Source organism: Asterias amurensis, chromosome 7 (assembly GCF_032118995.1).
Source record: "Asterias amurensis chromosome 7, ASM3211899v1".
Lineage (NCBI taxonomy): Eukaryota > Metazoa > Echinodermata > Asteroidea > Forcipulatida > Asteriidae > Asterias > Asterias amurensis.
Genome location: NC_092654.1, coordinates 8,250,523 through 8,278,361, shown reverse-complemented (window position 1 = coordinate 8,278,361; position 27,839 = coordinate 8,250,523). Strand labels below are relative to the sequence as shown.

Sequence of the window (27,839 nt, the reverse complement as noted above, 5' to 3'; positions counted from 1 at the left end):
CACTCTGCCATCGTAGGCCAGTTACACTTGGAAAAGCCACGCCCCGTCTGTCGAACAAAAGTCCTGAGAAACATCAAAGCCATTGATAGACTTTCCTTCGCTGCGGATGTTCAACAGAGTAACATTATAGCGAGCTGTTCCGATGGGATTGCCAATCTGATTGATTGCTATAATTCCACCCTAAAAACTTTACTGGATGTCCATGCTCCTGCTAAATCTTGCCCCGTCAAGTTTCGTCCTCATGCCCCATGGTACAACCCCACTGTTTCCGTCGAGAAACGAAAACGGAGACAACTGGAAAAAAGGTGGCGATCCTCTGGATTGGAGGTGGATCGTGACCTTTACCGCAAGCAACGTCAGCACGTCAGTTCCCTCAACTGCAAGTATAAACGTGCTTATTATAATGAAGTTGTTGATGACTGTGGAAATGACACAAAACGTCTGTTTCGTGTGGCTAATCAACTTCTTAATCGCAAGCAAGCTTCTCCACTTCCTACTCACAGTTGCAGTATATCTCTTGCTCGGCTCTTTGGTGAGTTCTTCACAAACAAGATCGATGCTATATGCACCAGCCTATCTCCTGACATCTCGCAACGACCTTCTAGAACAATTACAGTTTTCGATTCCTTTGAGCCTACTTCTACAGAGGAAATTGAGTCTCTCATTCGTCACACTCCTGCGAAATCTTGTGACTTGGACCCCATCCCCACTATGTTGTTGAAGGATTGTTCTCATATATTTGCACCCATTGTTGCGGAGATTGTTAATTTGAGTATGAACAATGGTGTTGTTCCTGCAGCTCTCAAGCTAGCCCACGTTCATCCTACACTCAAAAAAACGTCTTTAAATCCAGAATTGCTCAAAAACTACCGTCCTATCTCGAATCTTCCATACATATCCAAGGTACTCGAACGAGTGGTCTTCTCAAGACTGTCAGACTACCTCCGTGAAAACAATCTTCTCGATAGTCGACAGTCTGCGTATCGGGCACACCACAGTGTTGAGACACTCCTCGTGAACTTATCTAATGACATTCTCATGGAGATGGACCTTGGGCGGATAACTGTCTTAGTTTCGTTAGACCTTTCATCCGCTTTCGACACTGTTCATCATGACATTCTCTTAAATATTCTCTCATCCCTCGGTCTTCAAGACGTTGTGTTAGATTGGTTTAAATCCTACCTGACTAATCGCCAGCAAGTCATGTACATAAACGGGACTCAATCTGATCCTATCTCCTTGAACTGTGGTGTCCCACAAGGTTCAGTTGGTGGGCCAATGTTATTTTCTATATATTTGAGTGAACTCAGGGATGTTTTTGATCGCCATCACATTAGATACCATTGCTATGCTGATGATGTTCAAATCTATGTTTCTTTTGTTCCTAATCAACAGAATGCTTCTAGTGCCATCCACAAACTAGAATCATGCTTAGTTGATGTCATACAATGGATGGGATCCCATTCACTCAAGTTAAACAATGACAAATCTGAAATGATTTTACTTGGTTCTGTAGCTCATCTGGCCAAGGTCAAAGTCTCTCATATCAACATTGGTAATTGTAAAATTAAGCCTTCTGTAGTCTGTAAAAATCTAGGTGTTACATTTGACTCTGCTATGTCTATGTCTAACCAGGTTTCTAACATATGTAAATCAGTTTGGTATCAATTAAGAAATCTGGGCTTTATCCGTCAATACTTAACTCGTTCTACCACAGAAAAGATTGTTCATGCTCTGATTTCTTCCCGGTTTGATTATTGTAATTCTCTCTTCTGTCTTCTACAACAGAATCAAATCTCTCGTTTGCAACGACTGCAAAACACTGCAGCTCGGCTGGTCACTTTGTCCTCCAGGAGAACCCATATCACTCCGGTTTTAAATGCACTTCACTGGCTCCCTGTTCAATATCGCATTCAATACAAATTACTTCTGCTTGTTTTTCATTCTTTACATGGTTCTGCTCCTCAGTATAATTGTCAATTAATTACCCGTTACAATCCTTCCAGATGTCTTAGATCATCCACTTCGTCATTACTGGTTGTTCCCCACACCCACAACAGTTGGGGTGACAGGGCTTTGTCTCATGCTGGTCCTTTACTTTGGAATAATCTGCCTCTTAGTATCCGTAACATGTCCTCTATTCATAAGTTCAAAGAGGCCCTCAAAACCCACTTTTTCACAGCTGCTTTTCATTAATTTTGTGTTTCTTCCTTGCGCCATGAGCATCACTTGTGGTGGATACCGGCGCACTATAAGTGTTCATATTATTATTATTATTATGGGCTCAATCGGTCATCGAAGTTGCGAGAAAATGATGGGAAAAAAAACCCTTGTTGGACGAATTTGTGTGCTTTCAGATAGGACTAAAAGACTTCTAGCTAGAAGTCTTTTAATATTTTAGTGAGAAATTACCTGTTTCTCAAAAACTACGTTACTTCAGAGGGAGTCGTTTCCCACAATGTTTTATACTATCAACAGCTCTCAAATGCTCGTTACCAAGTCAGTTTTTAAGTTAATATTTGTTTTGAGTAATTACCAAACGTGTACCTTCCCTTTACAAACTCATTTATTTGAAGCTGCTTATTTAATCTGTTTACTTGTAATTGTATCTTTCACTCATTGTATACTTTATTGTTCTCTTTATGCACTTAGAGGCTTTTGCATTGGGCGCTTTACAAATGTCTTTATTAATATCATTAATATTATATATTATTCAATACTCATTGCAGATGTCCAACGATCTAGCGAAGGTGGCACCTACTATGTTATTGCTGTCTTTACCCATCGTCTACTACTTTGTCTTGCCACTAATGTGAGTAATAATAGTATTATTAATAATGCACAGTTCTTATATAGCGCTCTATCACACCCGATGGGCACGTCAAGTTTGTTTGTTTGAATGATCTTCCCATCAAGGGAACTTGGCAAACTCCCACAAAGGGGTATAAGCACTAAGCTGGCAACAGCCAACCTCTCTCATATATAAACATTGGTTTATAAAGTCTATGATTATAAATTACACAAATCAAGAAATTGTGATTCAGTAACTAGACGAAAATATTTATTCTAGTCATTGTGAATTCAGTGTTCAGCTGGGGGATTATTCAAACCGACAACCTTGTGATTGCAAGTCCTCTAGTCTAAGCACTTGACCACGGTGACATGAAGTGTTCATTATTGTTTTCCTGCAAGGTATTTGGAGCTAAGTTTTGCAGTGTGAGTACACCTGTCTCCTTTATATAGCACCAAGTAATTGTTCTATAAAGTTCTATGGCGAAGTATGCAGCCAATCAAACCAGGAACACAGGGGCAAAACCCCTCTCTTTGCGCTAAATGCACTTTTACTGGGTTTTTTCTGTTACGTGCATCACAAAATGCACAGGGGTCGATTTCATAAAGAGTTAGGACTCGTCTTATCTCGAGTTAGGACGAGTAACTCGTCCTATTTTAGGATTAATCTTAAGGTCTGCATGCTACAGTGCAGGGTTGGGACTCGTCCTAAGTCCTAAGATTAGTCTTAAGTCATGTAAGTTAGGAAGAGTTTTGTGAAATCGACGGCTGGACCTATGGCTTTACATCTCAACTGAAGGTCAAAGCCGTGATGGAACAGTGTCTTGCTTAAGGACACAGGTGTCACAACTGGGACTCACATCCATACTCTGCTGATCAGGAACACCAAAGCTTGAGTTCGGATCTGTGATCCACTCAACCTTGTCGCGCAAGTATTTTTTAGTGCGTGAGTAATAAAAGTTCATGACAAGTTATGGCAGGTACATTTATAAGGTGCTATGTTTGTATGTGTAAGGTATCATATTAAAAACATAACTCTCCATACCTGTTGTAAAACATCTAAGCGCTTTGAGATTTTGAGATGCCCATCGGTGTGATGCAGCAAGATTATTGTTCCAATGAATTGCAGTTAATATATGTATACCTAAATCATTGTTGTATGGGCAATTCCACCCTAACAAAAAGTAAATTTGTAAATGTTTTCAATTTTTAACTCAGGTTCATCTACCCGACAGTTTTTCTGTCCAACCAGTTCTTGTCTCACGATAAACTTCTCAAGTACTACATCAAATCTTACAAACAGAGAGTGGAACTGTATCCAATGGTCCTAGAGTTAGTTTCGCAGCAAATGGGCAGAATACAGAACAGTAAAGATAAGCAGTTATTGCAGACTGTTATAGAAAAGGTAAGAATGTGGACTAATAGAAATAAGTATGTCTACTTCGCTCATACATTTTTGTAAAGCGAATTACTACATTTGCATATTTCCTAGACCGGCTGTTACGAGCTTGCCAATAGCGCCCTCCGGAGGGACCCCATAGAGCCTGCTCATGCGTGCCTCGTGAACATCCTCTTTTCTCTTATAGCGGTGGTAGCGGTAAGACATGTTTTCTTGGAAGTCTCCTTTTGCACATTTACATTTTTTGCATTACTTTTTGATACATAGTGCACCTTCAAACGTGTTTGTTTTATCTCAATTGTTTATATGTTCATACTTTTCATGCTATTGGAGAACCCATACATTATTAAAATTAACTTAAGCTACATGTATATCGTATTTGATAGATTTTCTAAGCCAGATTAAGTGTTGTGTAGGCCTTATTACCATTGTTCCATTGGCCCCATACACACTTGTTCTGTTATCTTAGGCACAGGCGTTCCATAGGCCTTATGTACCATCGTTCTATTGGCCTAAACAGGCACCGGTATCTCAAAGTGCCTATCTCTCAACGAATCATCTTCAAGCTGATGCTCATTGTCCACAAAGAACTTTATGGCAAAGCTCCCCACTATATTTCTGACTTTTTCAAGTTTACACTCCATCAAGGAATGCTTCAAAGTTCCATGCTTCTTCTCCTTTAACCTAAGTCTAGACACTCGTGAGGTGACAGGTCTTTTTCTTCAGCTGCACCACCCATCTGGAACTCTCTACCACTTAATCTTAGATCTTGTCTTTGTACCACAACATTCAAATCTCTTCTCAAAACTTATCTTATGTCACAGGTTTTCAAGGACTAATTTTGTTGAGTCTGTTTTTCTTTGTTTTGTTTTTTGTTTTGTTTTTACTGCGCCTTGAACACCCAGCAAGGTGGATATGTGCGCATTACAAGTCTCATTATTATTATTATTTATTTTATTACCATTGTTCATTATACCATGGCACCAGTGGCTTGTAATGTAGGTCCTAGGCACTGGTGTTCCGAAGGCCCCAGGCACTTGTCCTCTGAAGGCCCAAGCGCTAAAGCAATAGGCAGCATTGATCTTAATAATAATAATATAATAATAAATTCTTATATAGCGCATTTCACAATAACCGTACCAATGCGCTTTACATTAGTGCCCTGGTCATAGGGCCAATAACATTCCTGAAATGTTTCTCAGCTTCCTGGGGAGTATACAGCCCTGAGCTGCCTGTAAGGCGCTTGTGGCTTTTTCATAAACAATATCAACCTCTACCCTCGCAGGTACCCATTTATACCCCTGGGTGAAGAGAAGCATTTATAGTAAAGTATCTTGCTCAAGGACACAAGTGTCACGACCGGGATTCGAACCCACACTCCGGTAAATCAGCACCAGAACTTGAACTCGATGCTCTTAACCACTCGGCCATGACACTCTACACTCTTAAGTGTTCCATAGGTCCCATACATCAGTTTTATGTAGGCACGCAATTAAATGTAGGGTTATAGATTGGTTTTGGTCAATGTAATGCTTATTTATAGCCAAAATATAAAAAGAGATCTGTAGAATAAAAGTCGCAATATGGTTATTGTAATATGCACTAAGATCTTGTTATTATTATGTAAAAGTTTCAGCTGAAAACATTGTCTAATTGCTGAGAAAAACAACAATGTAATGTCAGGGTGTTTTCACAATTTCTCTTAAATTCCTCAAAAACGTCTTGTGTGTTTTATTTTAAAAAGGAAAAATTGGACCAACGTGCCTCAGTGAAAGAAGTCTCGGAGACAAAGAGTGCATTCCAGACACTGACGCTTAGCAAACTACCCAGAAACCATCTGGTAAGATAAAAATAGTAATAGTAATAGTAATAATCATAAACAAAAAAATAGTGCTAGTACTTTTGTGGACTTGTGTTTATGCAATTTTAAACTGACAACATTATTTTTGAGTGACTTTTTTCTTTCAATGTGTGTATGTTATGATATATAACAACTTAACTATTTGTTAAAGGGTGGCTGCAGTGTTTTTTAAATAAAATTTAAATGATTAAACATGACTTTTTAAACCTGAAATATTTTTTAATTTGTTTTATTTAATGCGCAAGTATTTTAAAAGTGGTTTTCAAGAGATTAGGGGAACCCACCCCGCCTCTAAAAGGGAGCCTTCATGTGACGTCATGTCGGGAACCCGAGCCATCGGGCCCCCTGGCTGTGTGCATATAGAGACGTGTGCACTGTGTGGCCTGGTACCTCGGTGCGTGTAATTAGGGACCAGATTTTTTTTGCCGACGATATGTTTGAATTCCCGACGTGACGTCGATGGTAGGGGGGCAGTATCATTTCACAAAAGGGGGGGTATGACTTATTCGCTAATTACGCAAGTGAGATATGTCGGGGAAAAAACAAAACACATTTTATTGATGTTCAATACATATATCAGATATAAATGACAGCAAAATTAACTGTTTTATTTTAATTCACTGCAGCATCCCTTTAACTGATTCAATGGTTAACTGCATATTTTTTTGTGATTTCCTGTACAGCGTTTTGAGATTTTATATGAAGAGTTAAATCATTATTATTTTTTATTATCTATCCAAAAAGAAATGTCTATGCAGACTTTGCTCACTACGCACAATGTTCATGCCAGGATTTATGGTACGAAGGAAACTGGAGAAGAATATAGCCTGGATTCAAGCGATGGACCATTCCATTATGAAGGAAGGCATCTCCACATTGGAACATTTGGATTTAGAGAAGGTAAGATTTTTATATATCCCAAACTCTTTCAAGTTTCCATTCATTTGAATCAATGACAGGGTGACACACTGCTGGATGACCCACTTTTGGATGACTCTATATTGGATGACCATCATCATCCTAATTTGGCTAAGACTTGCATCCGTGGCCGACCCATCCTCAAATTGTAATGGGGGCGCATTCCTGGAGTCGCCGCCATCACCTTTTCTCTTTCAGTTGACGCTATTCTCAGCTCTTGCACAATTTAACCACTCCACTCTGGCACATTGTCTATCCTTGTGTTAATAAAGAAATAGTAAAACTAACATCCATTTTTATAGTTATTTATGTTGATATAAAATGAAAAGAATAACTGTGCAAAGTAGCCAGGAAGCCCCCAAAATTTAAGATGCAGGAAAAGAACTGAACGTTTGCTAGAACCGACACAAAGAGGCAGTGCTAAAAGCCTTTTCCTGTGTGAGGATGTAGATGTTTGAGGTATTAACCAGGGTCTCTTAGGGGGTAGTAGGGGTTTTAAAGCCATTGAACACTTTCTGAACAGAAACAAAAATCACAGATTAATGGTGAAAGACTTCCCTTGAAATATTATTCCATGAAATGCTTTACTTTTTGAGAAAACATTAAAACACATGTCATCATGACACGGCGAAACATGTAGAAACAAGGGTGGGTTTTCCCGTTATTTTCTCCCGACTCCGATGACTGATTGAGCCTAAATTTTCACAGGTTTGTTATTTTATATAGAAGTTGTGATACATGAAGTGTGGGCCTTTGGACAATACTGTTTACCGATGTTGTGCGATTGCTTTAAGACTAGATTTGTATAATCATGACTGTTCTCTTTACTCCTAATACAGCTGTGTTATGAAAGAGGACTAAACACTGTACATCTAGACAAGAGTGCCCTAGAAACATGGCTAGGGGAATGGATGGAGTTGTCTAGTCAAACTACTGGTGAGTACAGCGGTAAGGGAGTGAGGGTATGACACTAATGGGCTTCTCCAACTTCAGCTATGGATTTGTCTTTCTGTTAGAAAAAAGGTTCAGGCCTGAAACTTTACGGAGGCAGCGAAGGCGATTGCCTCCATGCCCCCAGGTCATTGCCTTGGTTGCCTTGGTGGCCTTGGTGCCCTTGGAATGCTCTAGTAGAAGTTTAGTTTCCTCGTAGGGTGCCGTTTACCAAGGAAGAAATGCCCTGGTGCCCTTGCCCTTTAAAAAACAAGCCCAATGTGTACATTTACATGGTGGTTGGGAGGGTAGTATCAAATGCCTGTATGTTGTGTAATAAGGGAATCAATGTGTGGTGAAGAGGTTTTCAACTTGTGGTTTAAACCCAACAAGGCCTGGTTCTTGATACTTTAACCGAAACGAAGTCGAGGTAAATTATCAAGAACCAGGCCTCGTAAATTCGTAAATACCTTTTCGGTCAAAACACATCAACACTTTTTGGTGTAACACTTTTTAGGCCCGCGGGAAAACAACTCCTTATAAGGAGATTGCTGTGCGCGTCGCGCATATCTGATGTGTGGCACAACCGTTGCTCTCGACCAATAGGAATGAAGAAACTGTCCCGCAAACAACCGGTTATAAACACTGGTCATTATCAAAGGTTTAAACACCCCCACGTGACGCGCTCTCCACCAATAGGAATAGCGAAACTGTCTGAGGTATTTATGAATGCACATTAAAGAACCCAGTTACACTTATCACTAACGGGAGGGGTTTGACCTAGTGGTTCTGGCATTGGCTGCTGAAAGCACCTCAGCACCTTATAAACCTTATATGGTTTTACAAAAGTGTCTCAAAAGTGTCACTCAAGTTTCGGTTTGGACAAAGACAAATCGACTGGAGCGGGACTTGAACCGTCGACCTCCTGATTAACATAATGGCGCTCTACCAACTGAATTTTCCAGCCCCTTTGTTGGCTCTTCCCTATTGTGTAAGTCAACATCTTTGTTTGGGGTTCTCTTTCCGTTAGCGTTTTACTTTGTTCAAACCCAAACTGTTTAAAATGTACATAGTCAGTTTCCCTTGTGGTTTATTGCTTATAAATATTAATAACAGCCTTGAGACGCCCATTTATAAAGCAGTGTTTAAAAACTAGTTATAATTATTTTATCATTGTGCTGATAGATTTCATAAAAAGGTAGAGACAAATTCAGGCTAAATTATCTGTAGGATAAATAAGAGTCAATTTATTTGTATAAGAACATGTCAACCTTTGTTTTTCTTGTCTTTAGAAATGGACCGTTCCTTGGTTGCTCACTCAATGGCACTCCTTGTCATGGGCCACCCTTCATGTCACCAACTACATGATATAAACCTAACGGCCAATCCCACAGAGGACAAATCATCAGAATGACTTAACAGTCTTCAAAAGACAGGAGGATGGGAAGATGGTCAAGAAAAACAAGAAGAACTGTACTCCGGTTAAAGGGTGAGCGTGCGAGCGGAGAGGAGTTTAGTCTTAATTCACGACTGAAGAAAACCACTTTGGGACAATATACAGGTCTTATCTTTTTTTTTATTTTAAGGTGACTTTTTATCGACACAATTGTAGAGGTGCTTGTTGACCTACATGTAGATCGTTGGTATTTGAAAGGCGAGGTTTCTTTCAAAAAGGCATGTGGGAAAGTCGAAGGATTAGTCAGGACTCAGAGCAAAGGTTTTATAAGATTTTGGCGGTGGGGGAACTCTTGGTTTAGAAATGGTGTTAAAGGTTAGTGACATCACTTTGAAGAACGGGGTTAAAGGACAGTAGAGTTGTCAAAAGAGGAGTTTATTATAAGGTGACTTAATGATACAACTTTACAGAGGTGCTGGACCTAGCTTGTAGGTATTTGAGAGGCGAAGAAGAAGTTCAGAAGTCCCAGAGTGAAAGTTGGGGAGATGTTTTATAGGATTTTTGTGGCGGGGGAACTCTTGGGTTTAGAACCGGCGACAGAGAGAAATAACATAAGATTAGTGACATCCTTTCGAAGAATAGGGTTAAATGATGTAGTGGTCAACATTGGAGTTTATTTTAAGGTGACTTTATTTTAAGGTGAATTAATGATTTTACAGATGGTGCTGGACCTAGCTTGTAGGTATTTGGGGTCTCTTGCACTAAGGCGTAAGGGGAAGTTGAAGGAGTACCCAAGGCCCAGAGTGAAAGGTCTCTAGTTACAAGGCAATCTCGGTAGTCTAGTTGGTAAGACACTGCTCTGGATTTGCAAAGGTTGTGGATTCGAATCCCACCCGAGTAACATGCCTGTGATTTTGTTTCACAGAGCATGGATAAGTACTGGATATACAGTGATAACACATATCGCTGTGTATGGGTGTCACCACATTGCATTGCAGTAATCTTTTTAAAGGCAGTGGACACTATTGGTAATTACTCATAAATAATTATTGGCATTTAACCTTTCTTGATTACTAGTTATGGCGAGAGGTTGATAGTATAAAACATTCTGAGAAACGGCTCCCTCTGAAGTGCAGAGTTTTCCAGAAAGAAGTAATTTTCCACAAATTTGATTTGGAGACCTCAGATTTAGAATTTGATGTCTCAAAATCAAGCATCTGAAAGCACACAACTTTGTGTGACCATGGTGCAACAAGGGTGTTTTTTTCTTAATATCTCGCAACTTCGACAACCGATTAAGCTCAAATTTTCACAGGTTTGTTATTTTATGCATATGTTGAGATACACCAACTGTGAAGGCTAGTCTTTGAAAATACTAATAGTGTCTACTGTCTTTAAGATGATGCTTATACATATTATTGCACAGAAATTGCTGCTGATTCTTCAGTCATGTCGTAAAACATAAAAACATTCCTAAACAAAAAAGGAGCGACAAAGTTAAAGACACAATGATAAATAACTAACCAAATAAAACCCAAATTACCATCTATCATTTTATCTGTTTTTTATTTGTCTTTTATCTGCTTCATACAAAGCTTTAAGCATTTTTTTTTTTGGTCTTACCTCTTATGGTAAATGTACACTTTACGCAGTTTTTTGTTGACATTTTTTCTACACATTGATTTTCTACGTGGCAAGAGCTACAAGGTGATTATCAGTATACAAAGCATGCAAAGAAGAGTAAACCTTAAAAAAGTGAATTGATGGCATCATGCATTTCATCAATTGTCAAATTAAATTGCACCAGATTTTAATTTTATCTACACAAATACTTGACACACAGAAGAATACCACACCCCCTAAAAAAATGTTTTGAACAATTCTTTAGACACTTAGTTTGGTGTTCAAAGGTGCTATCTTTAAATAAACGCACAAAAATAGTTAAAGGTCTGACATTTGGACCCTAGCACGATACTTTCTTGCTAAATGTGGCATGGTATTTTGTGACCAAGGGTTTAAGTATAATAACTTAATATTATTAAGGATAAATGTACAGATGTATTGGTGTTTGATGAATGAAACAGTGCACAATGCATATAAATACAAATAATGAATGAAACAATATTAACTGTGATTAAAATGCCAGATGATAACATTTCTTCAAGCAAACTTGAATACTCGACTCTTTGATATTGTTGGATATGGGACGTAGAAGGGCTATATTTTTTTCTGTATTCCACTCTGGCTTGTATGGTAACTTTTGTTTTCACTAAACAACTTAAGTAAAAATAACCCAAATTTTAGTCACATATTTAATTTCAGGTTGCAATTTTTTTTTCAATGACACAAACCACAACCATGATAAAGTTTTGAAGGAAGTTAATAAAACAAATTATAATGCTGGTGAAAGTGAAACTGCCAACTAAAGTTAACTTTTTGATATTTTCTTCTTTGGAAAAATTAGAGAAAGAGCTCTTTCTGGCATTAAAGCTTAGACAAAACTGACTGGTTTGGGTAAGTTTTTATTTTCCATAGGTTATTTTATATCTTCTTATTAAACATACCACAATATTTTAGCTTTGCTTTAAAAAGAAATAAAACTTGTTAAGTTTTAGTATTGTCCACATGATAGGATCAAAAATAACTCTGAAAAAATATTGCATCATTTTTTTTAAATACTTTTTGTTTAGATTGTACAAAATTCCTCCACTTGGTTATCAAGTTTTTAAAATTTTATCAATGCCTTGTGTTTTGCATACAGATACATTTGGCCAAATAAATGTTTTAAATTAACGTAACCATTTCTCAGGCATGCAACTGTAACTTCACCAAAAAAGAGGAAAATACAAAATGTCAATGATTTTGTATAGTATTTTTTTTAAATTTTGAATGGTAAAACTGAGATTAAAAAAGAGGAAATCAGCTGATCCAAGGAAAAGTTGCATGCCTGATTTCTTTGTGCATAAACGAAATATCCAACTTGGAATGTCAAACTATGCCCTCACTGTGGTGGTTTTTTCTTTGTTAACTGTTGTGGTCTGGGCCCAATTTCATAAAGCCTGTAAGCACAAAAAATCGCTAAGCAGAAACAGGTTACCAGCCAAAATTATATAAAGTTTACATTGTTGTGACTGGTTCCACACTCACTTTTTGCTTAGCAAAGACATGTTTTTTAGCAGTATTTTCTGATAAACAGCTTTATGAAAATCGGGCGCTGATCACAATTGTTTGGTCAGAATACTCACAAACAACAGTTAAACAAATAGAAAAGAAGTAAATATTATAAGCTACTGTGGAGAGTAACACACTTCCATAGAACACATGTGCCTATTCCTACCATTTGAAAAAAGAAAACTTTCTTTAGTTTCGTTATAATGTAAGAATGTTCATATTTTTAGAAACAAAGTTGTGCCAGTTGTAACTCCTTGTTTTAAAGGGAAGGTACACGTTTGGTAATCGTCAAAGACCAGTGTTCTCACTTGGTTTATCCCATCATAACTATAAAATAACAAGCGTGTGAAAATTTGGGCTCAATTTGTCATTGAAGTTGCGAGAAAATAATGAAAAAAAAAACCACCCTTGTTGGAAGAATTTGTGTGCTTTCTGATAGGAATAAAAGACTTCTAGCTAGAAGTCTTTTATTATTTTAGTGAGAAATTACCTCTTTCTCAAAAACTATGTTACTTCAGAGGGAGTCGTTTCCCACAATGTTTTATACTATCAACAGCTCTCCAATGCTCGTTACCAAGTCAGTTTTTAAGTCAATATTTGTTTTTAGTAATTACCAAAAGTGTACCTTTCCTTTAAAGCCATACAATTTACACAGTCAGGCAACTGACTCTACACACCAATCCATTTGAGGTAAAGACGCCCTGTACATGTACACGGTGCTTCGTTTCGCCATTACTAGACACTACTAGCGTACGCTTTATAAAATATTGCCCATTTGCATTCCAGTAGTGGCAGGAAACACTGGTGCAGAATGTCTTCAAAAGATTTTGTACATAAAACTGTGCCCATTTAGAAGATCACAAGGAATGAACTTTGACCCATTTTGACCAGTCATAATATCCGATACTCACGGAAACATGGTGTAAAGAAAGCATATAAGAACACTATAAAAGAAATGTAAATTTGTCTAAAAAGCTGCTTTCTGTACACATTTTATGAATAAATGAATAAATTATTATTTTGCAAATGCAAATAAAGGTGTTTTTTCTTCAGACAACTATAAAAAACTTACACCACACTTCACAAAAAACAGCAATGAAACACCACAGTTTTAAAAAATATGAACATCTACTAGACATACATTTTGTTGTGTCAGTTTAAAAAAAGGCGGAAACTAATTACAAATCTGCACACACAACATCGGTATGATGTTAAAGGGTGTTTCTCAAAGGCCCAATTTTGTATATTATACTGTTGTTGCAAAGTTCTATAGGATCATGAGTCCTTTCAGACACTGGACACTATTGGTAATTGTCAAAGGCCAGTCTTCTCACTTGGTGTATCTCAACATATGCACAAAATAACAAACCTGTGAAAATTGAGCTCAATTGGTCATTGAAGTTGCGAGATAACAATGGAAGAAAACACACCCTTGTCACATGAAGTTGTGTGCTTTCAGATGCATGATTTCGAGACCTCAAAATCTTATTCTGAGGTCTCAAAATCAAATTAATGGAAAATGTATTCTTTCACGAAAACTATGTTCCTTCAGAGAGTGCCGTTTCTCCCAATGTGTTATACTATCACCTTCTCCCCATTACATGTCACCAAGTTAGGTTTTATGCTAACAATTAATTTGAGTAATTACAAATAGTGTCCACTGCCTTTAATTAGTTATGTTAAAGACAACAAACTGCTGGTGAGATACCTTTTGCCCGTTTAAAAAATAATTACTGGAAAGCAAAAACTTCATTCTTCATCCCAATGTGACCATTATTACAATGCAATTAATTATCAAGTCATATTATTTAGTTTCGGCCGTTGTGACTATTATGATGCAGTGTAAACATGTACTCGTACTACCCTACCTCACTACCCTCCTGCTTAACCGTTTTCTGTAAAGCAAACAAAACCAGTTTCAAATGGTCAGATGTGGTACTTTTAAGGGTGTATGTAACTTTTGTAGGACAAAAAACACAATGTCCACAGATTTACACTAAACTAACACAATTTGAAGATAATGATCGTAGAAAGCTTTCCTGAAAATATTACGTGCTGAGGTGCTGTAGTTTTTGGGAAATGAGTAAAACAATGTCATGAAAATAATTTTCGTCTCATGAGACGAAAATTATTTTAAACATTTACAAACGTATTTTCATGACATTGTTTTACTCATTTCTCAAAAACTACAGCACCTCATCCAGTAAGTAATAATTGAAGGGAAGCTTTCCACTATCATTATCTTCAAACCCTGTAAGTTTAATGTAAATCTATGGACATTTTGAAAAGGTACCCAAATCCTTTAAACATTTTCTCAGGAAGCACATTTTGTGCTTTGCAAACTTGTGTGCATAACATTAAGCAGCTCTAGATGGAATTTGGCCCCCAACAATATTCTGCTGAGCAAAACTGAGCAGGCTACCATTTACAGATGGTAGATGTGACATAGCATTTTGGCTGGTAACCTTATTCTGGGATGAGCATAACTTGTTGTGGTTGGCAAACTTTTGTATTAAGGCAGCTCTTTGAAATTAGGCCATGGCTCGATTTCACAAAGCACTAAGATTCATCGTAAGATGAGTTGTCAGTTCACCTTAGTGATTTCTATAGTGACATCACACTTTACTAAGCAACTACAATTGATTTGCAGTTAAAGGAACACGTTGCCTTGGGTCGGACGAGTTGGTCTATAAAAAGCGTTTGTAACCATTTTTTAATAAAATGCATATGGTTAGAAAGATGTTTTAAAAGTAGAATACAATGATCCACACAAGTTTGCCTCAAAATTGCAAGGTTTGCCTTTTACTGTGCGAACCAACACGGTCGGCCATTTATGGGAGTCAAAATTTTGACTCCCATAAGTGGCCGACCGTGTTAGTCGATGAGGAATTTCAAGGCATGTTTGTGTGGATCATTGTATTCTACTTTTACAACATCTTCCTAACCATATGCATTTTACAACAAACGATTACAAATGCTTTTCAAAGACCAACTCGACCGATCCAAGGCAACATGTTCCTTTAAGTTCAATCGTAGCTCTTTATGAAACTGGCCCCATGTCTGATAAAACATGGCTTTATAAATAGTGTTCCAACAGACAAATCTACTATAACTGACACATATTCTTCTACCTTTTATTTACAATAATAACCAATGTGACCGAGTGAAAAGCATTAACATAGTGAGCTGCATTGTTCTCATTAATTTCAAAACAATGATTTTAAGTTGCATGTATGTTATAAGTAGTTAACCATAATATACTTTTTTGCTCTCTCAAAATCAGAACATTGCACGTAATCTTTGAAGAAAGGAGTACTTAGAATATGAACAAGGGTTAGTCTTAATTATGTCTACCCAAAAAATGAGTTGCTAATTCGCATACTGTAGGCATAATGTATTATTATCCTAGGTGCAAATTAATCAACACATGGTTCATGGTTGTGCCATTATTTCAGCATTCAAAAGAGAACCCAAGGATGTTTTCAACCCTGATTCGTGTCAAATGGGACAAGAAAATGTGCAGGACTTTGAAACGCCACTGTTTTGAAAGAAGGTGGGCAATTTATTTCATAATTAAATTTCGTCTTTTATGAATCCAAAACGCTTTCAAATGCCACTGCTCAAACAAAAAAAGATCTTTTTGGATTGGGGGGATAAAACCATCTTAGGAATAACCCTGTAAACTGAACTGAAATTTATTTATAAATAAGTTAAAAAGGAACCTAACGGTGTGGCCCTCAGACAAAAATAAAAACTTCAAATCGTTTAAATAATCTTTGAATATCAATTTGAATTTTTTTTTTTTTTTTTTAAATATGCAGCACATTTTGTTGCGGTGTTTGTGTTTCATACCACATTAATGTATGGGCTGATGGCAAGAGTTGTTTATAAATTATAAATAATTGAGTTTTTTTTATAAATTATAATGTTAAACCGTAACTGCTTAGAACTTCATTTATACAGAATAAATAGTTTAGAATATAGTATGGTATCAGCATGGTATACAAGGCTCAGTGTACATTATAAACATGCTTCATGTTTTTGTACAGCATGCATTTGACACACTATTTACACATATGGCATCAATGTTGGCTACAAAAGTATTTATCGCCCTCTAAACATGTACACAATTTTAGCCGACTATTTTAGAAGTGTACACACACACTTGTACATGAATAACACAATAACATGATCGTTGTACCGTGGAATAATAACGTTTGGTCGCTACTCTAATTTAAATTTTGAATCTACCATCGTTGACACAAATAACACAATACAAAATCTTCAAGACATCATCAAATAATGATGACCTTTGACTGTGACATGACATCAAATGACCCCACAAAACTATACCAGACAACCGAAATGACCATAAACATTGTTGAACAACAGAGAAAAAAAAATCACATTTGACACAATATGAGTTCACAGGCCTACATGCCTTTTTAGCCGGCCTCAGGTCCACCTTAAGTCAACAAAAAACAGTCCGCGCTGATCATCGGCGCTGAGCTAAGACCATAGGGAACTTTTCAGTCGGTGATTATTTACGACCGGAGCGCAACTGCGATGATTTTAAGACAATCTAAAACAGTCGGGAACCAATCGCAGGCGCCTGATTTCTCAGTTGTTTTGACCTGAGCATATTTTGTCTGCGCTTTGCTGACAGTTTGTTGCGGGCGCAAGAAAATTGTAGGTTGACCTTAGGCCGACGTTAGTCTTCAAAATTTCAAACTTGACACATCTTACGCGAGTCCAAACATAGCCGATATCAATTGATATTTTGTGATCATTTATAAATAAGCAAAAATGTTTGTTTTTTATACAATGAGGCTGTCCTGCTAGTCCAAGTATTTGATCAAATACTGAAAATAATTACTTCTCTTAAAATCCATCTTTCATTCTCCAATGAATCTCAATATGAGGTGGTCAATAAAAATCAATAAAATATAAATAAAGACGGCTATGAAAGTCTTGTTTTTCCCCTTTTATTAACAAGAAACTTCATACTTCTGAGTGGGCCAGTATGTCTTTGGTTTCTGTAACAGAATCTTAACGGCAAATTTTCGTTGGTATATTATTTTTTTCTTTTTCAAGTAGGCCTACTACACCATAAAAATGAACAAAGCATGTCACATTCCATGGTACCTGGACTTAACAAGTTGAATTTCAGGTAGATGTTGGCAAGAGCACCAGCTGAGGTGTGCATTTGTTGCTTTTTCCAAAATGCAATACGGCGAGATTGTTGAAAACAAAAAATAAATAGAGTATTTCAATATTTGCCTGGTTACCATCTACGTAATACGGTGGCGTAAAAATGACTTACATTAAATGTGGGGATGTAATGCTTTCATCTTTGTTTTGTTCATCAATGCTTTTAACGGACTCAAAACAGTTGAGCTCATCGTGCCCGTTATCGTGTGGCGTTAGCTTCACATTGGGGCAATTCACAGTGACCATGCCCGACACAACGGCCTCGGCGCTGCAATTCTGCAACTCGTGAAAATCGGAGTGATTTGTGGCGTGATTGAAACCGTCCCCCACGGATACAGACACGGAGCTGATCTTACTGGTGGCTAGCTCAGTCTCGTGTTCGTGCATCTCGTCAAGGGGGTCAATTGCATTCAACGCACTCAATATTGTATAACTACTACTGGTTGTGCATGGCACTGAATCAGGCGTGCTAGAGGATATTGCATCCTTGCCGTAACCACAAAGATCTGAATGGCTGCCTTGTGGAACAATACCAATCTCATTTCCATAACTACTGGGGCTACTTGTTACACAGCTGGAAGAGTGTGGCGTCACGCTACTTCCAAAGCTACCTGCAAAAGTGGGAATATGAGAATTCAGATCTGTGAATGTGTTGCTACTTCCCATGGACAACCCCAGAGGTAACTCGGAGCCCTCGTCCAAGGTCGTTAATTTAGCGCAAGGACCCTCGGCGAAACTAGAGTCTACAGAGCTAGACACGGTCTTATTCATTTCTGCAAACGTTGCCGATTCTTTGAGTGTAAACTCATCACATTGATTATATTGATAGCTGTCGTTGGAGCTAGATTCCGAGGTGGATGTCAGAATGCTGTCATCCGATGCCGAATAAGTATGAAGAGTTGGGACACCGTCACTGCTACATTCCATACCAACATGATGATTATGATGATGATGATGCACTAAGGTATCGTCCCCGTCGTTGTACTGCAACATACGTGGAATGAGGTCTTGCACATTCAGATGTTGCTTGACCTCAATTGGAATATTGGCCTCCACGTTGGGACCGCCCGGTACCTCATACTCCGGATTATGAACAGGATACACGTGACTGACTTCGGAGGAGGTGCAATCCACTTGTCCGTTGTTGACCTGACTTAATGAATTGTTGTACCCTACCACCATGTTATCTCCTAACGACGAGGAGTTTTCACAGCAAGGCTTGGTACAAGATGCTGACGTGGTGTAGTCCACAGAAGTCCGATTTAATAAATGTGCCTCGTCCTCCTCGAGACTGTCACTACCGCTCGGACCCTCTCCGTTCATACTCCTCTCACCGTCTAGTTTCATAATAGTGTGGATGAAATGTGTTCGGACGCGGACAGGATTGAACTCTACTCTGCCTACAGGATTACTGCATCCTTCCTTGGTACAGCCACAAGGGAATGATAACCTGTCTACTTGACACTTGATGCCAGCTGCTGCACAAGCACACGTTGCTGGGTTACAATATGCCCTGCAGTCACACCCACAGCTCTCTCGAGAAATGCGTATCTTCTTCAAGTCGATCTTCTCCAGGTTGTCGACCTTCTTGACTCCCGCGATGCGCAGCAGAGCACGCCGCTGCTTCGTGGGGATGGGCTGCAGGAAGTAGTAATCGGAGATGTTGATGCTGTTCAATTCGTCTTCGATCTCCTCCTCGGAGACGTCCTCCGACGTCAACTCTTGCGCTCCTCTCTCGAGGAGCTGTTGCTGACGTTTCTCAATTAACTGCCTCTTGAGGATGATGCGGTGGATGCGCTCCTGCTCAGTGGAGTAATCACACAGACTGAATTTCTTCTTCAGTTCATGTCTAGGCAGCATTCCTGAAGGAAAAAATATGTACAAATGAACTTTAATCAAGACACATATATATTTTGATTTGAGAATCGAGTGAAAACCAGAGTGCACCCTTCGTGTTGGCATAAGTAACAGTCTTGAAGAGATGTAGTTTTGTTTTTTAACTTGTCAATTTTGCTTAGACATTGAACACCTTTGGTAATTGTCAAAGACCAGTATTCTCACTTGGTTTATTCCAATTACACATGCATAAAATAACAAATTTGTTAAAATTTGGACTTCTTTGGTCAACGGAGTTGCAAGAGATTTTTAAAGAAAAAACACCCTTGTTGCACAAATTTGTGTGCTTTCAGATGCATAATAACAGGCTTTATTACTGAAGTAAATGTTTAAGTGACAAGTTAAATCTTTCTCAAAAACTACATTACTTCAGAGGGAGTAGTTTCTCACAATGTTTTGTACAACTCTCAATTGCTCATTACAAAGTAAGTTTTTATGCTAACATAATTTTGAGCACCTTTAATTCTGTATATTTGTACATTAGAAGAAGTGGTGTAACTCTTCCTGGCATTGGACAAACTGCTCACAATGTCTTACCTAACGTGGAACCTCCTTGGCTAGGTACAGATGTGAAACCCTGAGAACGCCGGAAATAGTAGACTGTCACGCCATCAAATGACACACGTTTCCTCTTCTTCCTGGTTGGCCCTAGAATACCTCTTGTGTTACCTTGAAAAAGAAACAACAAAAATGATTGTTAGTAGAGCACTTTGTTTCATAAAGCAATGACTTCCTGCGGGGCAAGATTGTGTGAAGATGAGCAAACCTGAGTATTGGATAGCAGCTTCCTCTTGGTGTGAAAATGACACCCAATGATTTTTCAGGATGTTACATTTTTGAGGTTTACCGATATTTGACGGGTTGGGTTACATATCAAATAAGGGCCCCGAGTCTTTCAACCCAGTGATGGTAATTTTGCCTCTTTCAAGAAAATTTGAAGATGCAGGGAGATCGTTGAAAAATCCTGATAACAGGAAAAATCCTGACACGTCACATGCCAGCTTTGCAACACATTGAGAAGAGCGGACAAGTGCACTGGAGTCAAGCTGTGGTGTTTCTGACCAGCAGAGTGTGGGTTCGAGTCTTGTCCTTCAACCATAATTGCTTTGTCCTTTGGATGGGTCGTAAAGTACATGTAATTGGTCCTGAGAGTTGTGTAATGCATGCAAGAGAACTAAGTTACACTTATAATTAAGAGACTAAGCAGTTTGCCACTTGGTTTCTGGCAGTGGCTGCTGAATGCACTGCAGCACCATGTACAATTTTACAAGGTGCTACATTAACGGGTCTCATAACGTCTTACAAATAGTTAAGAAGTGCTTTGAGACGCCCCTAGATAGAGCACTCATATTGTAAACAGAAGTAACTCACCTTTAACCACAACCTCTGCATTGAGATCATGAGAGTTACTGCAGCTTCCCCCACTTCCCCCGGCCTCTGGGGACGACGGGGACGACTCTTCGGAAGGACAAGGACTAGGGGAGCGTTTACGCTTATTGGTGGTGGACACAGAGGAGGAGGTTGAAGCCATGGTTAATAGGTGACACAACCAAGAAGATAAGAGGATGGAGACAAGAACAGAAGGCGTGTATCTTTCCTTTCCACCTGTAGTTCAAGATAACGAGACACAAAGTAAAGATAAAAAATAACTGCAAAACAAATAGACTTGCCATAAAGCTGTACTTTGTTTTCTTGCAGCTGCAACAACAAAAACACAGGCCTTGAAACAACCCAGGGCACCCACAGTAATTGCCTTCTTGCCCAATGCTTTTACTGTGGTGCCCTTCGCAAAGTTAAATTTTCCTCATAAAAGTGCTCCTTACAGAGGAAGATTGCTGTGTTCCTTCCAGAGCAAAGTTCAAGGCCTGCAAACAGCAAGTAAAATACTTCTCATAACAAATTTTATGATCTTAACTCCGTTTTCCATGCATTAACCAAAACCAGCAGTAATCTCAAAATGGAATTCATTGCTGCCATAACCTCAATAACTGCAGCAGATTTCACAAAACGGTAGGATTAATGCTATCTCGAATCACTCATCCTAACTTAGGATGGGTTCAATGCGTCTGAACGTCTATGGATACAGAACCTAACTCATCGTCCTACTCATGTACATCCTAAGATTAATCCCAAGTTAAGAAGAGTTTGGTGAAATCGATGGCTGGCTCCCCTTCCCCAAATTCAATAATAGTACATGCTTCCAAGCGAAACTTGAACTAAACTTCACTCGGTTCTACTCTGGAGGATCTAAAATATAAAAGGTACATGTCAAGAGAGACACAACTTCCTGTGAAATTATTGGAAATATCCTGTGTGGGTCCGTGATGCCGATGCTTCCAATTAGCCCAGACAGCATGATCAGAAATGTTCAACACATTAAACCCATACAAGGAAACACTTCTGTTTCAAAGCAAGATCATTATCAACTGTCCAGAATGAACTTTGCTTGAAGTTGTTTTTCAGTTTGCGTCAGGAAGTTCTTGCAAAGTGAGGACGTTTTGTTTTTGATTTATCTGTCCAAGCTAAGCCTGTTTTGAAGCTCGATGTGCAAACATTGCCAAATATGGATAGAATCCATTGTGCACGTGGGGCTTGTACTGTATTGTGCAAACAACAAATTTGTACGCATACGAGCAGAGTATACTGTTCTAAAGGTCGAGACCAAACCGGCTCTTTTCAGAGCCAACACTCACCCTAAGAGATTTACACATGGTTGTACCCGCAAGTTCACTATTTATTTATAGTTTCTTCTTATTGTATGCATTTATTGTAGAATGACATTCCACAGCTGAGATCCTCCGTGCTGATCAATTATTATTTGCTTAAAAAATCTCAAGGTTAGGGCCTACTTATTTAAGCTCCTTTTGTATTTCTAATCAGTCAAAAAAAAATGATAAAGATGTTGCAAAACTAAAGACCGCTACACGATGTAAAGTAAGCATTTGGTACATTGTACAGTAGGCCTATATCTTGACTGAAAAAGAGGCTACTGTACACACAAATCTGCTTAGCCAGACAACTTGTGCTAAGCAGAGGTAATGTATAGCCTTATGTTGAGAAAAAAACAATCAATGACCCAACCTTTTAACACCCCAGTTACCTGATGCAGTAACATAAATTAATTCGTTCATTCATCAAACTGCAATTTACCATAGCAACACAAAGCGCTGAAATGATAAACGCTGAACTTGACGATGAGCGCAATCTATTCTGTATTATGGTATGAATAATTTACATACGACTTGCCACATTATCATTTTAACCATTTCATACAACACTACGCGAAAGATGTCACAATCTAGCTCCCGCACAGGTAAGAAATAATTATGTAAATTAATCCAAGCATTGAAGCATGATTACAATTTCTCCACCGCCTCTGCCTCACGCAGGGAGCTACACAAGTTAAGTGCACTGTCATTTGTCAATGGAGAGATTTCTATGGCAACCGTGCATGTCAGCAGTTGTCAAGGCAACGGTAGGCCTCAGGGGATCGGAATGCTAATGTCTTTTCATCAAGGGTACCGTGCAAGGCATACATGTCTTGAGGCCACTTCAGGGAATACCTGTATGGTTTTTTTGTAATAATGTACAAGAATTTGGAAATTAATCAAAGTGACGGGGTAGGTGATCAATAATGTCATATAAGAAACTATTGTAAACAAATCCAAAGGATCAGGACTTTGCCTCACAGTGTCCATAGACTAGACATGATAAGCCTTGTGATGCATATTGGATGAGAAAAAAATCCCTGCAACCCCCCCCCCCCCCCCCCCTATGGTGGAAACAAAATAACCAAACAGACAAACACCCCAACAAACAAACAAACAAACAAACAAACAAACAAACAAACAAACAAACAAACAAACAAACAAACAAACATAACACATTTGCCTGAGAAAAACCTGGTAAGACACTGCTCTGCAAAGGTCATGGATTCGAATTAGAGTGTGATTTTTTCAGAGCTCGGGAGTGTACTAAAACAAAAATTTATGTTCTTTAGATGCCCGATGCAAATTTCCATCTATAAGAAAAACTTAATGCCAATTATAACTATAAGATTACTGCACTTTACCCTGGCCTTCAATTCTCATGAACCCAAATCTAGTCTTAGTACCTTTTGACCCCGAGATACATGTAGAGGGCTAAAGTGCAGTTAACAGTTCTAAGACTCTTCAAGAAACCCTTCATTCTCTGATTGATCAAGGCCAACCAGGTGTTACCCTCAAAAGGGTGGTCTGAGATCACAAAACCCTATCAGCTAGGTGATAGGTTAAACCCTGTAATACCCTCCATCCTCTAGGATAAAGGGACAAACTGTGAAAAAACCTACCCAAATCCACAAGAGGTTGTGTATCATGCAATTCATGCAGCTCTTTTCACACTATAGGTTAACCCCCCCCCCCCAAGGAAAAATTGTCCCATTCCCATGAAGAATTTATCCTTCCTATAGCTTGTATAGTGACTTATGGATGGCAGAAATCCGATCAAACTTTCACGCTCAATTTTTTGAACCACAATTTTGCACATTTTATTTATTGACGCCCTTTCTCTTATTTCATGTTGTTGTTCTTCTAGGCCCACGACGATATAAGCCCTACAGGTTTGTGGTCGAAATAACTTGAACTCATGGACAGAAAACAAAAATCCTCCATAATGTACTGTGTACACATGTGGGTTTGACACTCATTGCACAAGTAGGCTGCACACAGTACTAGTATTAGTGACAGATAATATCCACTGTGAATTATTAATAGAAGTGTCTGTCCAGTCGTAATAACTGATTTGTCAAGTCTATAACGTGTGAGGAAGAAGAATACCCTTCTATCTTTGAGGTTATTCACGATCAGGTACGAGAGAGGTGGCGACCCTACATGCCATGAATACACAAGTGGTTCATATTGCACTCACTGCCCGAGGAGTTTGCATATTGCTGCCTTACTACTGAATGAGGTTTCAATGTACCACATTACAAATCCTTAGGAAGTGTACAATAGCTAATGAACATTTGACTCAGTAAAGGGTAAATTGACACGTTGCAATTTTGTGTAATGGTATTAATGACTAATTGATATCCTGGCTGCTTCCGAATGATTTATTAACGTGGTGGTTTTCTCACGATTTTACCCAAATCCAAGAAATACACAAATATTCACTTGATTTATGCACTCGCAACCTAACTGAAAATCTCTTGTTAGTGCTATTTTTTTGTTTTGTTTGTGCCTTTAAACTTAGTATTAAATTGGAAGCACAATAGACACTCGCATTTTATTAACCACTTACCGATGAGGTTTCCAAAATAATTCTGCGTCCAGGAATATGCTTAATTTTTCAGTTCAGAACTGGTAAAATATAAATATTGTTTTTGAGGCTATTGTTGTCACAATGAAAGCCTGACTAAACAAGCCTGACTAAACAAATATACAAACAACAAATGTCCCCATATGCACTGGATTGTTGTTTTTTATTTGGATGGGGGTGGGGTAGAGAGTCTTTTTTGAAAAAATCTTGGCATTGAACGTCTTCTGGCCTTAACTGGTTATACTGAGATTGTTCATCAAACTTTCAAAAAGAGGCAAAAGAGGCATGCAGTAGAACACTAAGCATCTGGGCACAATTTCATAAAGCCTGTAAGCACAAAAAACCTTGCTAAGCACACAAAAATATTGCTTAATAGAAACCGGTTACAGGCTGAAGTTACATTCAAAAGGTTTACATTGATGTGACTGGTGTCCCACACAATTTGTGCTTAGCAAAGAAATTTGTGAAGCCGTTTTTTCTGCTTTTAAAACAGCTTTATGAAAGTTGAGCCTGGTGTGTATGTAGAAACACAGGAGTTATATACTGTATTTGTCAAACTGTCAGAACTACAGTGTAACAGCCATGTGGATGATGAATGAACTGTCAAGGTAATGACTTCATATCCTGAATCTATAACTGGAATATGGGCAGGCCATGTTCTACAACTTTATTTTAAGACTGAAGGCCTTACTGCGTGGTGGAAATGAATCATTGCTTGGCACAGGTTATGCTTACAACACATAGTAATGCTGGTCTCCCATGAGTTGTTTTTGTAGTATTCAATCATACAGGGATCATATCCTCTAGAATGAATCAAATGTATCAAACGACAATGTACTGTACATGTACTGATTATTAGAACAATAACTCACAGGGTTATCATTCTGTTTTGACATTGATTACTCTTCAAAAATATTGCAATTGATTTATTTTATTTTATTTGATTTATTTTATTTGTAAGAAAAAGTGCCTTATTGCAATATATTTGGATACAATCACAATTATTGCACATTAAATTTATGAAATTTACTAATTCTTTGATAAAAATTAGACAAGTACTTTGCAGGGTCATTACCAAAGAATGGCAAAACATTTAAAAATATGGCCAAAAGACATTTGCCAAATCTATTGTTGAAACCATTCGGTCATGTTTTTATATTCCGTTTAATTAGTGATTTAGTTGCTTTAGTCCAACAGGAAAGCATTGCAATTACACAGTTAGTTTCCCCGTAGAAGGAAACAAATCATTTGTCCCAAAGGGATTACTTCATTTCAGTATCAGCCAGTACCACTTTCACTATATATGCATGATTCTAATGCAGATAATCTATCCTTCTCCACTGTTCAACCACAGGCTCATAGGTAACAACATGAGTGAAATTTCTGTAACAGTTTGGTTCTCCAAATGCTATGTCAACAATGAGACAAACAAAGCCATGAGACACTTCCAATGTAGACATACGTCGTAGACATACAACATATTGAACTCTAGTTGTGATGACGAAACCCTCCTCCCGACGGCGAATTCGGCAGCCGTCAGGAGGACCCTTCCTATGAAATATATGCTAATCACATTCACGCATGCGTACAGACCCTGTTGGTTGGCAAACGCCATAGAGTTGTGCACTAAGCAGACGTGCAATCGCGTCTGCGTCACGCACCCATTAGCCATGTACAAAACAGCGCGATGTTCCCTCATTTTGCCAACCAAAACGTTAGTGCGCACGCGCTATGTGCAATTTACATATTTCATGGGAAGGGTCTATTTTGAACTCTCACTTTGTATTTGTAGTGTCATTTCTTTCAAGCATTGTTCTACATTGTAACCTGTTTGGAATCTGGGCCCAGAACATCACTATGAAACAAAGGGTGATCATGTCTGCCACACCTTTTCAGATTCAGAGAAGAAACAGAGCATGATTTAGATTTTTTTAATTTGAGACTATTTTATTGGTACCAGTATTGTCAACAGAACTATTTCCTCCTGAATTACTACGAATGATGTGTATTTGATACTATTTCTTAGTTACAATTTGCCATAGAATATACCCCAAATCCTATGGCAAAATGTGGCAAAACATGAACGGAATCCAAATGCTATCTCATCTGTGCATAAACATTACGTTGTTTTATTGGATCTAAGATCGGATGAAATGATCATACCCAAAATATGTAAGCATTTTACCTAAATAACACAGCGTTATTAAGAATGTTATTAAGAATAGGCTAGGCTTGCACTTAGATCAAGATTAGGATAACTTTCCATATGGCGCCACCACCTTTTCACTCATTTTTACAAAAAGGGATATCTCATTGAGGTAAATTAGATACTATATTATTTCATATCGAATGAAAAAGTGGTGGCGCCATACGAAAACTTTCCCAAGATTAATTTTAACACCCAATAAGATGAAAAAAGCTTAAATATAAAATTAGAATCAATCAATTTGCACATAACAATAATAACATGTAGACTTCTCATTTTGTAATCTTGATGTTAGAAATTATATTTTGTAATCCTTATTCTACATCCAATTCTGATTCAACCAAACCAATACCATCATGATGTTGATTTAGAACAACAGTACAGCGATGAAATACGCACAATTAATTCATAAAATCAAACCAAGTATTTCTACCTCCATGTTCTCAATGAATTGTAAACCAAGCCAAAAAAGGAGCGTCTATCACAAAGTGCAGTCAATCAATTGTGGTCAAATAATGAGTTACGCTTTCAAACCACACACAGTGACAATGTCAGTTCAGTTCGACTGCACAAATATAAACGATTCATCATTCAATGTAAAACCGAATGGCGATTCCAAATGCTTAGTTATAAAAACAATTATAATCGAAAGAATTTACCCTCTGCAGCAGTACATAAAGACGCCCAAAAAATATGGTTCATTAGTTAGAAAATTGAACAAATACTTGCCGGAATTCTCAGCATCTGTCCACAACCGAATGGA

General features: G+C 38.2%; 2 protein-coding genes across 6 annotated transcripts in view; one reads left to right on the top strand and one right to left on the bottom strand.

The window, feature by feature from the left end:
• LOC139939506 (LETM1 domain-containing protein 1-like) overlaps positions 1-17,693 on the top strand; it is a 24,586-nt gene extending 6,893 nt beyond the window's left edge. The window contains exons 4-11 of one of the 5 annotated variants that reach the window (XR_011786320.1): positions 2,730-2,812; positions 4,009-4,195; positions 5,934-6,029; positions 6,795-6,950; positions 7,808-7,904; positions 9,191-9,387; positions 11,759-11,808; positions 15,921-17,693. Coding sequence is in view for 1 of the 5 variants with exons in the window: in XM_071935471.1 (XP_071791572.1) it covers positions 2,730-2,812; positions 4,009-4,195; positions 5,934-6,029; positions 6,795-6,950; positions 7,808-7,904; positions 9,191-9,312 (741 nt within the window). In the remaining 4 variants the exon portion in view is untranslated. Of the gene's footprint in view, positions 1-2,729; positions 2,813-4,008; positions 4,196-5,933; positions 6,030-6,794; positions 6,951-7,807; positions 7,905-9,190; positions 14,622-15,920 lie in introns of those variants that run through there. The other 4 variants (XR_011786318.1, XR_011786319.1, XR_011786317.1 and 1 more) reach the window with 4 other exon arrangements.
• On the bottom strand, positions 14,775-27,839 carry LOC139939505 (uncharacterized). The gene is made up of 4 exons (XM_071935470.1): positions 27,806-27,839; positions 20,944-21,177; positions 20,110-20,241; positions 14,775-19,538 (listed from the first exon to the last, which is right to left on the bottom strand). The coding sequence occupies exons 2-4, from the start codon at positions 21,101-21,103 to the stop codon at positions 17,785-17,787; spliced, it is 2,046 nt and encodes a 681-aa protein (XP_071791571.1). The 5' UTR covers positions 21,104-21,177; positions 27,806-27,839; the 3' UTR covers positions 14,775-17,784.